This window comes from Blennius ocellaris, assembly GCF_963422515.1.
Source record: "Blennius ocellaris genome assembly, chromosome: 7".
Lineage (NCBI taxonomy): Eukaryota > Metazoa > Chordata > Actinopteri > Blenniiformes > Blenniidae > Blennius > Blennius ocellaris.
Genome location: NC_137656.1, coordinates 29,610,046 through 29,628,740, shown reverse-complemented (window position 1 = coordinate 29,628,740; position 18,695 = coordinate 29,610,046). Strand labels below are relative to the sequence as shown.

Sequence of the window (18,695 nt, the reverse complement as noted above, 5' to 3'; positions counted from 1 at the left end):
GACAGATAGATAAGAGAGAGATCCACTCTGTGAAGACTGATCAGGACAGGAGGCTTCAAACCACCTTCAGCTCCATAGTCAGACCTCCAGCTGGGAGGTTGAGAGACAGACGACGGGAGAGAGAGGCAAATGTTATGACATGTAATAGTGGTACAGAAGTAGTAAAAAAGCTCAGTTTAGGTCCTCCAGTAGTGTTAACCTGTGGCAGCTTTGGTGCAGTTCAATGTTGGCACATTCGTCTCTAAACACACCAAAATGTGTATGTATGTCGCTTCTGTGAACGTCACTTCCGGCACGTCATTTCCGGCCATGCTTCCGCCTTGCACCATTTGAAGATGGTGGCGACCAGTAAACACCGCCATCTTGGATTTCCTCACTGACATCTCTTGGACATCTTTTGTGGTCTCATGCGCCGTCCCCTGGCATTGGGACACTTCCCAACACTTTTTGGTAACAACTCACTATTGTTCCTTGGCCAGCACTGACGCGTTGGATCAGATGCTCTCATCATGGCTGCTCCTGGGGAAAGAAATGCATTTTCTGGCTGGAAACTCTGACATCATTTTGTTTTGAAGTTGGAGAAGTCTCTTAACCTGTCTGTACAATGCTAATGATGGCTGCCAGCCATGGAAGTGCTGTGAACTTCCAGGAACTCGACGGCTAACTTTTTAAAAGTCTGCTCATTGCAGTTCCAGCGGGTTGTTCAGTTATTATCAATCAGTGATTCATGCTGCCAGATACAGCCTCTCAACCCGATGAAACATTTATTTGTATACATTTAAGCATTTATATATCACATTCTATACTTTCTTGTCTTTATTTTTTATGTTTGCTGGTGAAGTAATCCAAAAGTAACTAAAAGTACTTTGGTAAATTCCTTTTTTATTTTTGTACTTCAAGTGAGTTCCTGGTTCCATTTTTTGACAGGGAACTTGTAATTGTAATGGATTACATTTTTTAAGTAACCTTCCCAACCTTGGGCATATACATTGGGGAAAGTATTGTGGGCTCCCTCTAGATGTCCCCTTACCAGAATAAATCTTCCCTCAGCATCTTTCTTTTCATAACTAGATTCAAATTTCAACTGATTAGAAATTACAATAGCTACCCCTTGCTTGGCACCTTTATTGTAGGATGAATATTGATGAATTTTGAATTTTTTCATTTATCCATATTCAGAATCTGTTTTTTCTTGGAGAAAATCTATTTCTAACCATTCTCTCTTCAATTTTACCAACACTTTGCTTCTTTTAATTGGATTTCCCAGACCATTTACATATTTAAAATAATGAATTACAGAGTTAAGACTTTGCATTGTAAGTTGCTAGATGTTGTATGTATGCACACCATTAAATAAACAAATACATTTTGTTCTACACCCCTGGTGCCACAAGGAATAGTGGATGAAACATTGAACAAAAAGAAAAAAAACTATATACTGAAACATAAACATAAACAACTTGACTTCTGTGGCTTTGTGTATTGTATTGGATTGAGAGGTTAGGGAAAGGCTCCTCCACAGGTCAGTGAGAGAGCGCCCTCTTCAGCTTGTGGGCTGATGTTTTTAGGTCCATATTGTCCACCTAAAGGTTTCCCCACTCAAAGTTTAATCATCTTTTGTCAATAGCATTCATTTCTAAATATAGTTTACTACTTGTAAGGAAAAGAAAACAAACATCTATCCTATGCTGTACATATTACATTACGTGTACATTATTAAGCCGTAAGAGTGTAAGTATACAGTATAAGAGTGTAATAGAACTGTATAACTGTCCGAGTGAATATGAGCTACGTATCCGTCTCTGGTCAGGGGAAAGCCTGGACCCTTTCTTTGTAACTTTGACCAGCATTTTTCTTCTGTTTTCATGGTTTTCCACTGGATCGCCAGGTGAACTGGTGAATCTAATTCAGGACGGATGCTGGGTTTCTTAACACCATCACTGGGATCCCCCTCACCATCAGGTCCGCCGCTGCCTCCTCTGCCAACTTGTAGATCACGGAGCCATCCGGGTGGAAAACTCTGTCATGCAGGGAACGGAGTTTGAAACCATATATTTCTTTCCTTCAGAGCGGTGTTAGCTTCAGCATATACCCTCTGTTTCCGTAACACCTCCGGCGTGTAGTCATGGTCCAGATGTATCCTTTTCCCATCCAGATCAAATCCTTTTTTCTGCCATGCTTCTTTAATCACGTCTTCCTTCACGCTGAAGCTGGAGAACCTCACCACTATCGATCTCTCGCCCTATCGATGTTCAATTCTTTCAATTCTTCAAGCTCCTTCTTGCACGCCGTGTATTCTGATGTTTTCATGTCACAGGATGCCCTCCAGGTCTGTGACTTTAGCATTTGAGTTTACGTGCAGTTTGCACCTGGAGCTTCACAAGCTCCGAGGACTTCTTCCGGGGACTGGATTCTGGTCTCAGTCGTGTTGGGATCTCACAAGACCACAGAAAGTTTGTTCATTTCTAGGGAAAGACAATTTCCATTTGTCATGATACACAGTCATGACAAATGAATTCGGACCCAGGAATGTGATTGACCATCACACCCAGTGGGGGGACCTTTTGCCACAGCAAATCCTCCCCCACTTTCTGCTCAAAAGACACTTCCCCCATGCACTCAGCCAGTCACTGATTGGTAGCTCTCAGGATTGGACACCGTCAAAAACAAACTTTCAACAAAAAACCTGCAAAAGCATTCTTGCCCCAAGTCTTCTCCCTGTGAACACCCGGGGTGAGCTGCATTCTAGCAGCTCAGCTCACCCAGTGTTAGCATACAGCTAACACCAGAGGCCTGCAACCAGAGGCCTTCACTGCTCAACTCCTCTGCTGACCCACCACGAGGGTCAGACCTTCCCCTGATCCAGAGACCAGCACCCAGAGTCTGATCTCCCATCAACCAGGAAAACCAACCGGTTCCTCCAGGACGGACCAGGGAAACGACGCCTCACAGAACTTCTTTGTGTTTTCCTCAACCAGCAGGAAAACCATCACAGACCTGAGCGACCAGCTCCTCAGTCTGGACAAAAGGAACAACCAGGAGCTGCAAAGAAGGACTCCTGAAACATCAACTTCATCTTCTTCTCCTCAGCCTGCAGAACCAGCAACCACAGTTAGCAGGAGGTGCTAACTACAGGAGAAGACACCAGCTTCCCTCCAGCAGGACAACAACTGAACTCCTTCAAGGAAGTGGGAACAACTGGGCTTTACCTGAGATTAGTTAAACCTGATGCTATGCATAGAACTGTTTAAAGGCGTAGGGAAATGCAACACCCTATTATGCAAAAAACGATAGTTGGGGTATTACTTGAAAGGTTCCTCCGACTCTGCCCCACCACTGTTGTCGCATAACAAAGTTATTTGAATTTTTAATCTCCAGCCGACGAAATCCGGGGAATCCTTCTCCTTCGTGGCCATTGTGGGCGGAGCCTATGTGTGACGTCAGGAGTTGGACACGATCTCGATCTGTTGTGTGGCGTTCATATTGGCTTGCGTTGTTTCCCGTCTTAATATCAAAATTTTTAAAGTGTTTTGAAGTTATAGTCAGCGTTTTATGAGCCTTGACGAAAGATTGAGCCTGGAAGAGACCAGAGAGGAGAAAAGGAGGAGGGAAACAATATCCAATATGGCAGGATAAAGGACACGCTGGAGCTGAAGGTAAACTTGTCTTTTATTTCGCAACCGCCAAAAACCCAAAACAGAACAGCACAACACATCCAAAACGTGTGAGTCCCCCTTGGCTAAACACCGGGAGTTAGCCAAGTCTGCGCGCACGGGCGGTGGGAGCTGGTGCAGGAAAACATGAGGGAAAAGGAGTCCACCCTGGTCCGAGCCCAACAGCGACAGCATATTGTCCATTAGGTCCACAGCCGATTCGTCTCCCAAACCAGACAGGGAGGCAGTCTGTCCTCCCTCTCAGTAGACAGTCTTTACTCCCTCTCAGCAGCAGACAGTCTGTCCTCCCTCTCAGTAGACAGTCTTTACTCCCTCTCAGCAGCAGACAGTCTGTCCTCCCTCTCAGTAGACAGTCTTTACTCCCTCTCAGCAGCAGACAGTCTGTCCTCCCTCTCAGTAGACAGCCTGTCCTCCCTCTCAGTAGACAGTCTTTACTCCCTCTCAGCAGCAGACAGTCTGTCCTCCCTCTCAGTAGACAGTCTGTCCTCCCTCTCAGCAGCAGACAGTCTGTCCTCCCTGTCAGCAGTAGACAGTCTGTCCTCCCTCTCAGCAGCAGACAGTCTGTCCTCCCTCTCAGCAGCAGACTGTCTGTCCTCCGGAGCAGGAGCTGCTTGAGAGTGGTGGGGGACAGACAGCTTCATGGCCTGACGAGTGGACTGCTGGTCTCAGGCTGCGACCATCAGGTAATACCTGGACTCATCTTCGGTGATTCCACAGTCTTCTAGCTCTTGGACATGCTGGAACCATGAAGCCGAGTCGTTCTGCCAAAAGTCAGGAGCCTCAAAGGTGAAAACTGGTGGCTGCTGAGGCGAGGAGACGAGGAGACGAGGACGAAGCGTCTTCTGCTTCCTCAAACATGTTCCAGACGGGGTCACCGATGGCAGAACCACCTTCTGTGTCTTCTTCATCAATCACTGGGTTTGAAATGACCATGATGATGAAATATGGTTAAATTCAGACTCTTCGTGGTCAAAACTCTGATCCTCCATAATGTAAACACAACTTGGGCGTGTGCACAACTCGTGATGTCACTAACATATCGTCTGCTACTTCCAGTCTGGTCAGAAGTGGTTCACCGAGCAGTGAAACTGGTGCTGTTTATCGGCTATTTTCTTGCAGATTGCTGTGTCTTAACATTTTACCCTTGAGCCAGTTAGTGTTTTGGAGGTTGAACTTTCATTTCACTAGGCCTTTAACTTTTATGACGATGTGTTGATTCTATTACAGTGATTAAGTTGTTTTGATAATGATACTAGGAGCAGTTATCAACCTGTAAACCAACGTTAGCTCTGCCACAGACACAGGGTCTGCATGCTAATCTTTGCTTTACTAACTAGTTAACTCACAATCCTACACATATCACATCAAAGACAACATCACACAGTAACTGAACACCATCTGACGACTCCTGACGTTTTACAAAACGAGTCTCATTCACATCAAGTCATTCTAGAAATGGTCCTTTAGCAGAGACACACAGGAAGCAGACGCTAACGACTAGCTTCCATGTTCCATTGTTCTCCAGCACATGGCCGAGACCCAGGACAGACTTCCTGTTCTCTGATAACCTCCATTTGAATGGAGTTTCTTGTGATCCGCCATCTTGTTTTGTAGTTCCATCACACGTCTCACACACACACTCCCTCCACCGCTGTCTCTCTCTTTGTCGCTCTCTTTGTCTCTCTCTCTCTCTCTCTCTCTCTCTCTCTCTCTCTCTCTCTCTCTCTCTCTCTCTTTGCACACACCTACACACACCAAGCTGTATATAGGTAGTTACAATCTGTGTTTTATTTGTTTTCATTGTAAATAAATATAATGTTTGGAATCATACTTGCTGTTTTATTAATGAGCACAAAGGAGAATGAAATGTCGACCTCTTCTGTGTCAAGAACTCCAAAATCCTTCAAGCTTTACTGTTAATTCTGGTAATTGTAATTAATTTAACTATTAATTCAAATTCCTGATTAAGTGTTTAGTATATCTTATGAGACTGATAGAACTGAATTGGCTATCATTTCCTGTTACGATAGGTGGCGCTCCGAGGTTCTGATACAGATTAGATACAATTTTCAAAAACATATTTGATAGATATCTTTGATAACTATTAATCATTATCGATAGCCAAACACAACATAAATAGTGATCCTTATGAGGTGAGAAATCTCTACAGTCGTGTTAATCCGCTCCTCCGCTTCTTCCATTCTTTTGTTGATCCATTTTATTTCTACTCGTATGCCGCTTAGTTGTCCACTGGAGTCTTTTCTAAATTCATGGAGCTCTTTCAGGATCACACCCAGGTTAATGTCCGGTGCAGCTCCGTGTCCGACATAGTGACTTCCTCCACACCGCTGCTAGCTTGTTGATGATCGTTTTCTCCGTCATCTGGTTTTCTCTCAGCAGGTGTTTTCTTCCCAATTTTTGGCGTTTTCGTTTGCCCGTAAGGTCTACAATAGTACCCTATTGTAGACTTTAATGGCAAACAAAAATGCTGTTGTTTTTCGGATATATTCAAGTTTTTTGGGTGTAAATTAGTTCTTACAGTCGGGAGCCCATTTCTCTATGCTGCCATCCCTTCAAATCGCCTCTTTTTTTCCCCTTTCAGTTGCTAAGAAACCTGAAATTGTGCCATTTTGGGGCTGCATTTGAAAAAAGCATTTATGAAAGATGAACTAAACATCAAACATGAACATTTGTTGGGTGAGCAGCTGAGCTGGTTAATTTAGTTTATGCCCATGAATGTTTTTACAAATTCTCTCTTCCAATGCTTAACAGCGTTTCTTTGCTCTGGACTCTTGTTTTCAGCTTCTGGTCACCGCAGGTTGTTGCTCATCTTCTTAAAGCATGTTTCTTCGACATCTAGCACCATCCAAAATGGAAATAAAGAGGCTTTGCAACCCTCTAAATGTATTGCCAACAAGCATTGTTACAGCAAATCATTGAGCAATAAAAACACATTTCATGACTTTTTGTGTATTGTTTATATCCAAGAATAAAAGCTTTATGTAATCATTTATTTCTTGCCTAGCTCTCCAGTACAAGGACCACAGTGGCTCCTCGAACCCGGCCGGCGCACGGCAGCAGGTCATCATGACTGCTCTGGTGAAGTCTCCCGAGCACCAGCAGGGTCCAGCCGGCCTGGCGCCCTCCAACTCCGGCCGCAGGAAGGACACTCCCACACCCGAGGGTGAGTGAAGGCTGAGCTTTACAGTAATTCAGAATTTTTTTTTCCTCTATGCAGGCTTACAACTTCATATCCCACACATGCCTCCCCTCACCTGCATACAAACTCACACACACATATCTATTGTAATTTTTCCAAGGATCATTTACGGAGCTCTCACTATCCTTTTTTCCCCCCACACACGTTTCAGAGAGAAGGAGGGTCACTTTTGAAAGTAAGTCGTCCAAACTCATGATTTTTGCAGTTTGGTCTCTTATCTCTCTTCTCCTTTTGCCACATCCATATCCCTGAAAGGCCAGATTTTATAAGCTCTGCACTTTTCATGAAATGTCAGATCCCACCAGGTCTGTCAGGTGAGGCTGACAGAAACCAGTGCACAGCTTTGGAAATCTGAAGCATTTGTGTGGTTGCTGAAGCATTGTTGGTCTCATTTGCAGAACACTGCTCTGTTTTCCAACCCACAACAATCCCACCTGAACTTCACTTCATACACAGAGAAGCAACGTGACAAACACTGCTATGCTCCAAACTCAATCCAACCCTTTGAGCCGCCACACTGGGCGAAAGGCATCATCCAGTCATCTGATTTTATCTTACAGATATAGACTCAATTTTGAAGCAAAGCCTTGAATCCTGTGAGGAAAATTTTTTTTTTTTTAAACCGAGAAAACCAATAAAGAAATACAGAATATGCAGCATTGGTGTTAATATATAATGTGCTTGTTTTTCTCTGGAATGTCCTTTGAAGTGCTAATCTTGTATTCATTGACAGTGTTAGGCTGAATTTATTAACCTAGTCACTCCAGACGATTGAAAGGCAAACATCTTGATTATGCAGGTTGTGGCGAGATCAATGTATTGTTGTTTCAAGTTATTGTCTGACAAAACCACTTGGAGAAATGTCCCAGGCTTTAACTTTTTTTTTCACACCTTCAAAAAAATTGGACGCGCGGTGCGTACGGGATTCCAGCTGACAGTGCCACTGCCCCAGGAAATACTAGTTTATTATTTTAGTCATTAACAAGGTCACGCGGGTTCAATAATACCATGGGGCAAGACGGTTACAATTAAAACAAAGTTTATTTCCAAATCAATGATTAAAAATTTACACCCCTAAATCAGGCTCACTCACCAGTACCCAGACAGAAATATGATGGGCGAGAAGGGAGGGATTAGGTCATCGTTGGGGCTTACCATGTCATCAACTGAAATCACCCGTAACACTATAACAACACACACACACACACACACACACACACACACACACAACCAAAGTAAGAGGGAGGGACTGTGAGGGCTGCACCACCACCAGGTAGGTAACTGCTGCATTCAGCCCACAGCACCTGAGGACAAGGAAACATACATTAAAACATGCCCAGGAGCAAAATAAAACTGGTGTGGACTGGCAAAGTCTATTAAAATGACCCAAGGAAATGAAACAATTGCTCTACACCAACGAGACAAAACCAAATCAAAAGTAATCAATTAAATCCTAAATAACAGAATAAACAAGAACACAAGCTTAAAAGACGGCCTGATGATGTGTTTGAGGAGGCACAGGCAGTGTTCTCCTGTGCCAGACCAAGACACTGTCCAGGCCAGATGCTGGAAGCAGGATTATGAAAATAAGTACAACAAAATAACAAGAAAACCAAACAAACCAAAAGATCCAGAAGAACCAAACTCAAAAGAACCAAATCAATGAATTGACTCACTAAAAAAGGAACCAATGAAAATAATCAAAAGAACTGAAATCAAAATAATTGAATCCATGAATCAACAGAATAATTGAAACATCCAGGACATCTGACAGCACGGAAGAACCAAAACAGCAACGTATCTCCAGGAGTGATGTGAGTGGCAGGTTGAACACCACACTGGCACTGCACAGTGATCCCTCAGCCACCGGAGGATGGAATCTTCAGCGTGCAGCTCAAACACACACACCCGCAAGCAACACTCATGTTTATCAGCTGGAAGCTGAGCCACAGTAACAGGCAAACAGCCTGCAGACAGTGCACCAGAGCAAGCAGCGATCACGTACCGTCGGATCTCACAAGATTGTGCCTCCTCTCCGGCCCAGCAAGTCGCCGTACTGGCGGAGAGGAGAGGGTGCACCTTGATGACAACACAATCCTGATCAGCAGTTGCTCGTTAAGCACAGAAGCTATCGGAGCAAGCGAGGGATGGTGGAGATGTGTGTGCCACTGGCACACCCCGGATTTTAAAGGGCATTGGACACCGGCCAACCACCTTGGCACCTACCCTGCTCACAGTGCCCATAGTGGTCTGGAGGAAAATACCCTCCAGCTACAAGATGATTTGGCAATCAAAGCTGATCATCTACATGATGCCCAGGACCTACTAACAAGTCCAGAGTATGCAACAGCCAAGGTCGGCCTCTTTCTGAATTCAAAGAAGATCGAATACATGACTATCGACAAGAATGAAGTCCATCAGTCTGTCCAATCCAACAATGACGATTACAAATACCTTGGATCGTTTCTCTCTGATAGGAAGAAGGACCTCAAGGCATGCAAGGGACTGGCTTGGAATGCCTGTAATAAGCTACATCTTATCTGGCAGTCTGGAATATCCAACTCAACTAAACTGGCCTTCTTCAGAGCTAGTGTAGAAAGTATTCTATTATACGCCGCAGAAACCTGGACCATGTCTTAATGGATCCTACACCGGGCTTCTTATGAGAGTGAAAACATCTCCTGGTGAGACCAAACCAAGGAAGTGGGGACATCCCCCCACCATCTACCATCGTTGCACAGCGAAGGGTGCACTTTACACAAGACCAGCCAGTTTCTGAAATAGAGGCAGGCGCCTTCTCAATTACATGGATACTGTAAGCCTGAGCCATGCAGCAGTTGGTGGATGACTTCCCCACCTGATGAAGGACGGTAAAGCCGTGGTCCCAACCCGTTATGCTTGCAAGTGCTGTCTACTTGCAAAGCCGTTGGCAAAATTTGGGGATCCATACATGGTGAGTACCACCTCTATACGGATTTGGGAGCACGCAAACATGCCATAGCACTTTTAGTGCATGAGGAACTTTCGCTACAGATTCACCTCCTGTACGGGTGCCTTCTACGCATGCCTTCTACAGCCAAAGTGCACAACGCAATGACTTCAAAAAGTTTTTTTTTTTTTTTTTTTCCCTACCCTTGTCCTGTTCAGCAGCTTCGGGGAGACAGTATGGTGTGATTGAGAGATTTCCGATGTCAGAACAATTTTTGCTCTTGCAGGAAGAGAATGAGAGTCTCCCCATGTTGCTGCCTTTATTAGAAGTTGGCATGGTTACCATACACAACCAGGGGGAACGCTCAAAGTGACAGAGGAGAGAGAAGATTGAGAGAGAGAGAGAAAGAGAGAGAGAGTGGGGGCTAGGGGGATGGGTGGGGGACAACATATAATACCCTTGTTAGTGCTACATATATTATTTACAGTAATCACACTGATCTAAAAATGTTCCAACTGTTATGAGATTAAACCAGCCTGAGCAGCTCTATCTAGATCAGGGGTCGGCAACCTTTAATGCTCAAAGATCCATTTGGTCCCGTTTTCCACTGAACACAACACTCACAGAGCCACACATATTTTATTTTGACAGTCCCACAGGAAGACCATGTCAGGACGACACGACACACAAAACCTTCTTCACTGCTGGTTGACAACTTACAACTAATAAACATAACTACATGAACTAAGCAACAAAAACACAACACAACACAATTATTACCAACACTACAAACCTAATATAACTCCCAATAATTACATTTAAAACAGGACAAACAGAAACTCCCATAATGCATTGCAGCTCTCAGCTCCTTTATTGCTACACATTATTAAAATGGAAGATAAATGTGGGAGATGTGGATTGTTAGAACCATGAGTGTGATGGTGTGTCTTTAATGTCCTGTAGTTGTTGTGTAATTCACTAGAATGTTCCGTCACTCTCAACAAGTCTGTAATGAACCTCCTGGAACTGTGGGCTTTTACTGTGAAAGGTACAGGAAGCTCCCAGCTTCAGACACCAGTTGAGCCGCTGTCATGACCTGCAGCCGCAATTCTACCTTCTTCATCCATCATTGTTGTGTAATGACGTTACATCGCTGCTCGTTCACGACCCTACATTTTACCACTCTTTGTAGCGGGACTGCACTCTGGGTGGCTTTGCCTCCTTGCGTCCCTCTCCGGGATGAACTGCAGTGGGACGGAGCCGCAGTGGAGGGACCAAAGAGTCGCATGCGGCTCAGGAGCCGCGGGTTGCCGACCCCTGATCTAGACAGTATCATGATTTTCTAGATTAAACCAGCCTGTGCAGCTCTATGTAGACAGTGACATGATTTTCAGCAGGAGTATAAATTAGCAGGTAGGCAATACAAAAAAACACAACAACAACAAATACAAAACAAAACAAAAAAGATTTTGATAATTCAAAGAACAATAGCAGAAAACAAGAAAAATCAGCAGCAAATCTCATTGATGAAGAGTGGAAGTGTGTGTGCATGTGGTTTGTCCACTGCGTGTGGTTTGTCCACTGGGTGTGGTTGGAACTGTTGTGGGGGGGCCTGCAGCACCACCCTGGGGCCCGAGACCATCAGGCCCGGAGGCCGCCACCCCGGCACCCGGCAGCCCCCCAGACCTAGGGAGTCCCCAGCGAGCCACGCCCCAAAACTAAAGGCACTAGACAGAGACTGCAGAGAAGACCCCCCAGGCAAGAGGGCCCCACAAAAGAAGGATAAAGAGCACAGAGCCCCATGCCCCAAGCCGGGCCCAGCCAGAGCAGGGCCCCCTTGCCGCACGGGCATGGAGCCCCAGATCCCACTCACCCCCATGTACCACCCCCTGATTTCGATGGGTATAGACCCATACCCATAACCCCACATGCGCACACACACACACACACACACACACACACACACACACACACACACACACACACACACACACACACACACACACAGACACACACATCCCTACTTGGGGGGAGGAGGATGCTTCCCACTTCCCAGGCCACCAATCAAGCCCCCACCAGGCCACTACAAGATCCCATCCTCCACCAATCCAACCGTGAATAGGCAGGGAGATCCACAGCCCAGCCCCCCCGGGAGTGCCATGACTGAGCGGATGCATGTAGAGATGTGTATTTGTGTTTTGAAGAGGTGGTGCAATGTGTGTGTCTAAGGTGTGGTTTAAAATTGAGGGGTAGCGGGGGCCCGGGCGTTCTACCACTGCCAAGCGGCAGAACCCCAAAAGCCAGCTTATCCCCTCAAGACCCTGAGTGACTAAGTGTAGTTAAAATTGTGGGCGGTGCAAAGTTGGGGGAGGGGTCAGACTGCAGTAAAGTAGTCTGGACCCCCCACCCTAGGCCCCATCCACTGTCCCCTATTGTTGAGTGAGGTAAGGTAGGGGGGTTGAGAGGGAGGAGGTCCCCCTGTCGCTGGGACCTTGGCCCAGCTGGACCCCCTGCACTGCCCGACCACACCCCCGGGAGCCCCACTGTCCCCCACCCCTCCAGATCTGGGAGTGAGGTAGACCCGGAGCACGGCAGCAGGGGCCAACCTGCCCCAGCGGGGTGTGTGTTTGCATGCGTGCGCATGTGTTCCATATATAAGTATGGATGTCCGTAGCAGGCACCCCCACCAGAAAGGGGAGTGAACCTAGCCGTCAGGGCCCCGAAGCCCCACACCCGCCAGCACCCCCACCCCACCCCAGTAGGACATTCCTAACCCAGAGCAGACCCCCCCCCCCCAGCACCCCCCAGGCCAGGCCACCACCTCTCCAGGATAGACGCTGGCATCCCCCCCAGACCGCAGAGCTGCCAACCACTAAAGCCATGATGCCCCAGAAACAGATGGGCCCAAGAGCCCCAGGGCAGACCGCCCCCAGGGCTAAATGGTGTATTTAATTATTGGGGACCACGTCAACTCAAATTTTGCCAAATGATTTTTCCTACAGACAGACATTTTCTCCAATGTGATGTGGTCTAGAATATATATTATATTCAGATTGCTTTTGGATTTCCAGTTCATGAGGATCGCCATTTTTTGCAAAGGACTCATTTTTTTCTCTTTTACTTTATGTGAGATCACCAAACAGGCAGGTGAAACTGGAATGGGGTGGCCCAGGCATAACCATAAGTCTTCACAGATCTTTTGCAAGAATGTTTGAACTGGTGTACACAGCCAAAGTGTGTGTATATTGGTATCAGGGAGATCACAGTGTAGACAGGTATCAGGGAGATCACAGTGTAGACAGGTATCAGGGAGATCACAGTGTAGACGGGTATCAAGGAGATCACAGTGTAGACAGGAATCAAGGAGATCACAGTGTAGACAGGTACCAGGGAGATCACAGTGTAGACAGGTATCAGGGAGATCACAGTGTAGACAGGTATCAGGGAGATCACAGTGTAAACAGGTATCAAGGAGATCAGCTGTGCAGTTTGAACATATGTTAGAGGAAGTGAGAGCATCTTGTGTAATGAACTAGTGAAGGACCTTGTATTGTCTGAGCTGTATATTGGTGTTTCTGCTCATTGTGAATGTGTTTGTACAGATTAGTGACCAAAGCGTTGGGTCTGTGTTGATGTTGACATCTTCCCATTTGGAGCTTGAAGGGATATTGTGGGATTGGAACATGACAGGATTAAAGGATTTTAGAAAGTGGTTTTGGTGCTGAGATCTTCAGGAGGTTTGTCTGAGGTCAGTTTAGGTTCATCTCTTCTAGTTTGAACTTTGTTTGTATTATTGACTTGAGCTGAAGATATTCCAGATAATTGTTTTGACTGATACCATCAGTTTCTATTAGATCTTTAAATGGAATAAAAGAGTTATTGAAGAGAAGGTGTTCCAAGGTTCTTCTTCCCTTGTTCTGCCATCTTGTGAAGTTTCTTGGTTTCTTCCTTTGCAGGATGTCAGGATTGTTCCAGAAGGTGTGAGTTTGCAGGGAATGAGTGACGATTCATTCATTTGAAGAAATTCCCACCAAGCTGTCAGAGATTGTTTATATTGACGCTTTTAAAGCAGTTGTGTTTATTTTTAATCGTGCCTGCCTCTTTAAGAGGCATCGCACAAACTTTTCTTCGTCTTTCTCAACATATTATACATCAAACTGTAGCTACAGACCTTGTGCTTCTCACGAGGGGACACTTTTGTCTCAGAGAGACACAGTTCTCCCTCCACGGGAGGACACGAGAAGAACACCATACGTCCTTCAACTTCTTCCGACGCTGACGGTGAAGGAATTCTTCCTCCAAGTGTCACGATTCTCAAACTATAAGCAGTTTTCATGGACCTGCATTTCTCCTTTTTCACCTTTTTTCCTAAGACAGCCTCTCATACTCATACCTGACAGTTGCAAGTAGTGACTCATGTGACCAGCAGAATCAGAATCAGAATCGTCTCTGATGACATTGTAAAAGGTACAACGAAATTGGATAGAAAGTTGGTGGAAAGAAGGACAACAAGAGGTGAGGAGAAGAGGGGGACAAAAGACAGATTACAGACGTCTGAGGTCTACAGTCTACAGAGCAGCTTCCAGTGGAGGGGAGTTAGAGCCTTCGTTCCATGCTTAGATCCAGGAGAGTTGAAGTCAAAACACCAGCCTTGGCGACTGGGTGTCTGGGAATCCAAAATGTAGATTAGATTTGTTTTCGTTCAGGCGATTCAGCTTTATCTTTCAACCTTCAGTGTCTCTGGTCTTCATGCTGCTCCAAATAGTGGCCAAATTTCTTTCTAGCTTTCCAGCCGAGCTTTAATATCCTCCAAGATGGTTCCAATTTCACGTAAACGTTCAAGAGTCGTACTCTTGAGTGCGTTTATCACATGAGTCTGAGCGTTCAAAGCTCGGCACAGTCCCTCAGTGACGATAGGCAGCCTTCCCGATGCAGCTGCCCGCGTCTTCTCAACTTTGCGATAAATCAGAGATCGAGCCCCAATCAGCAGCATACCTGCTATCATTAATCCCAATACGTAGAGGTCGAAATAAAAAGCGGTCCCGATATCAGACTAAAAACGTTTAGACAAATTCTTGCAATAAGTGAATCATTTGTAACATTATAGTGACCAAAGATGAATGCTAAACATTGGCAGCTGTATTTCTGAAAACCAATAAGGCGCAATGTAAAAATGCTTCTTCACAGATGACAGCTGTGAGTGATGTGTTCAGGTGCTCGTTAAACTGTCGGAAGTCAGACTATCCACGTGTTGACAAGCTGCACGGCTCATATGATCCGCTGAAATTTTGAACTGTGCCTTATTTTGTGGAACAATACTTCCTATCCTAGGTCACTGAAATGTTATAAATATACATTTATAAAAGACAGAAAAATCTTTTACGTTTTTCCTTACACCCATTTTAAAGCTTATCTTAGAAACAGACAAGAACGTAAATTTTTTTTCTGGATTCATCAGATCTTTCTGGACTCATTGGATTTTTCTGGATTTATCTGATTCTCTGGACTCATTGCATCGGACTTGGGGGTGCAGAGCCTTTGCCCGAACAGGCAGGAGGTGAGGTTGCAAACCCGGACAGGTTCCCTCACCTTCAGCTTTGTATCCTCTACATTTCTTTCCATTTCTTTCATTTTCTGCCATTTTTCTTTTTTTTATTATTTTCTTTACTACTATAAGACACCATTTAAATAAACCATGCCTTCTGAGGATTATATTTCACTCCAAAAGGCTAATAAAACCATCACTGACCTTCAAGATGATGTTCAACGGCTCTCCAGAGAACTGAAAAGACGCCATGTTGTCTAGCTTCATGGAGGGAGCCGTGGACTAGTCCAAACAGCTCGCCTCGTTCAACGCTACCACCATCCAGGACCTTCAGGACACAGTTGGTGGGATCCTGCTCCCTGTCCTCGCTCCTCTTCCTCCTACTCGACCCCCAGCTATAGGCCGCCATGGTCGGAGGTGGTAATCCGTGGTCAAAAGGGATGCACCGGTGCAGCAGCCTCACCTCTGGGACTCTGGGACTCAGTGACGTCCCAGTTCACCCAGCTGATGCTCCTGCTGCTGCTGCTGCAGCCCCGGCAGCTTCCTGCCTGGATCTCCCTCCTCCTGCTCCATCGGCATATTCTTCATCGTCGGAGAGTAACAGCACTGGAACGGCCTCCCTCTCCACTGGACAGCCAGACCAGCGACCCTCTTCTCATGAGAAGACCACCGCTTCTCGTCGTAGACTCCTGCAGGAAGCCGTGATGAGACACCGCTCCACTCTTGTCACCGGCACCGCTTCACCACAGAACCAGCCTCCCTGGTCATCTCCTCATCTTCATCCACCACCTGCTCCTCGTCCTCTTTTCTCTCCAACAACATTATTAATAGGAGATTCCATCACCAGAAACATCCACTTCTTCAACGCGATCACACATTGTCTTCCTGGCGCATAATCCCATAATCCTCGGTAAGAATCTGGAGCCTGTACGCGCACTTCCACCATCCGTCCACCGAGTTTTAGTCCATGTAGCTACAAATGATATGGCCCGTCGGCAAACCGAAGTCATGAAGAAGGACTTTAATGAGCTTTTTAAGTTTTTTAGTAACTGTGGAAAGTCTGTCTTTATCTCCGGTCCCATTCCCACACTTGGCCGAGGTGCAGCTTCAGCACAATTTGAAGCCTGAACACGTTTCTTACTTCCGCCTGCAGAAGCCACAATGTAGATTTGATTGATCACTTCAACTTATTCTGGAACTGTCCCCCTTTCTTCCGTCCTGACGGACTTCATCCCAGCATGCTCAAGAGCCAGATATTAGCCCCCCCCCCCCCAGTGTCCTTCTTCGTGGCCTCCTCAGGCTGCTGTTGGCAGCACCAGCACCCCCTACTGTTCTCCTCTGTCAATTACATCCTCACCATCTGTGTTCTCAAAACTAAACTCTCTCCCTGCTGTCTCCTCACCCTCCAACATCCAAATCTTTCATGTGGAGACTGTTTCTGTTCCACGACCATTTTACCAAAGACGAGATGAATCCCGAAGGAAAAGGGTTAAACATAGGAATCTGATCAAAATCAAAACTGCTCCTATCAGTAAACAAAATCACACAACAATCAAATGTGGACTGTTAAATATTTGTTCACTATCGTCTAAATCTTTACTTATAAGTGATTTAATAATGGATCACAAATTTGATTTATTGCCCCTCACTGAAACCTGGTTAAAAAGAGATGAATATCTCAGCCTCAATGATGAAACTCCTACCATCATGTTAATCACCATCTTCCTGGAGAAACTGGACGAGGAGGAGGAGGAGCATCTATTTATAGCTCTAGTCTTCTCATCGATCCCAGACCTAAAACTAACCAGAAATAGAGTCATCATAGCGGGTGACTTTAATATTCATGTAGATGTTGACAATGACAGCCTTAACATGGCATTTAGCTCATTACTGGACACAAGTGGATTTTCACAGAAGGTGAATGAACCCACTCATTATCTTAATCACACGCTTGATCTTGTCCTCACTTACAGTATTGAAATTGATCAATGAACAGTTTTTCCCCACAACCCTGTTGTCAGATCACTTTCTGTATCATTCAAATTTACATTAAGAGGCTTTATAGCCCCTGAAAATACACTGAAATATAAGAGATATTTATCAGACTGTAACCAAATTCAGGGAAGCACTCCCACCAATATTGACTTTAATACCATCATGGATCCAGCAGTAAACAGCTGCCACACCATCAGCCCTACTCAGGTTGACTTGGTTGTAGATGGAACAGCAGCCTTACTTTGCTCCACACTTGATTCTGTTTTCACCCTTGAAGATAAAAGCAACAACTCAGAGGAGGATCGCTCCATGGTGTAATGATAATCTGTGAACTCCAAAGAAATTGGCACAAAAATTAAGAAATAGTACTTAAATGGTTCTTAACTCAGAAGTATTTCGAACAGCCTGGAGAGATAGTTTGTTAATCTATAAAAAATCCCTTCGCAAAACACAAAACGCCTATTATTCCTCATTAATAGAAGAAAACAAGAACAATCCTAGATTTCTCTTCAATACTATAGCCAGACTAACAAAAAGTCACAGCTCTGTCGAACCTCATATCCCTTTAACTTTGAGCAGTAATGATTTTGTACATTTCTTCAATCACAAAATTAAAGACCCACTGCCCAGTGCAGTCGCAGATCGATCAACCACATCTTTAGATTCATTAGTGGAGCCTGACTTCCAGTTATCCAGCTTCCACTCTATAGAAGTCCTTGAGCTCTACTAAATCGTGTCTTCATCTAACCAACAACTTGCTTACTAGACCCAATACCCACTAGACTGTTTAAAGATATTTTCCCTGTGATTCGTACATCAATACGAGATTAGATCAACTTATCTCTAATAACAGGTTATGTACCACAAGCTGTTGTTGTTAAACCTCTTCTTAAAAAACACACCCTTGACCCAGGTGTCTTAGCAAATTACAGATCAATATCCAACCTTCCCTTTATCTCTAAAATCTTAGAAAAAGTGGTCACAAGTCATCTTTGTGAGCATTTCAGCAAAAATGACTTATTAGAGTGTTTCCAGTAGGTTTTAGAGTTCATCATAGCACAGAGACGCTCAGGTCAAAGTTACTAATGATCTTCTCTTCAGACAAAGACCTGGTCTCTGTTCTGGTCCTGTTAGATCTCAGTGCTGCTTTTGATACTATTGATCAGAACATCCTGTTACAGAGGCTAGAACACATCATGATCAGAACATCCTGTTACAGAGGCTAGAACACATCATGATCAGAACATCCTGTTACAGAGGCTAGAACACATCATGATCAGAACATCCTGTTACAGAGGCCAGAACATCATTGGGCTTAAAGGTACAGCACTA

The 18,695-nt window shown here is 45.0% G+C and overlaps 1 protein-coding gene across 1 annotated transcript in view; it reads left to right on the top strand.

The window, feature by feature from the left end:
- The window catches only part of citb (citron rho-interacting serine/threonine kinase b), a gene marked incomplete at both ends in the record, with an annotated part of 183,710 nt that overhangs the window by 112,860 nt on the left and 52,155 nt on the right, over nt 1–18,695 (top strand). Inside the window, 2 exons of the mRNA XM_080499233.1 lie at nt 6,700–6,858; nt 7,046–7,069. Coding sequence (XP_080355359.1) covers nt 6,700–6,858; nt 7,046–7,069 — 183 coding nt within the window. The remainder of the gene's footprint in view (nt 1–6,699; nt 6,859–7,045; nt 7,070–18,695) is intronic.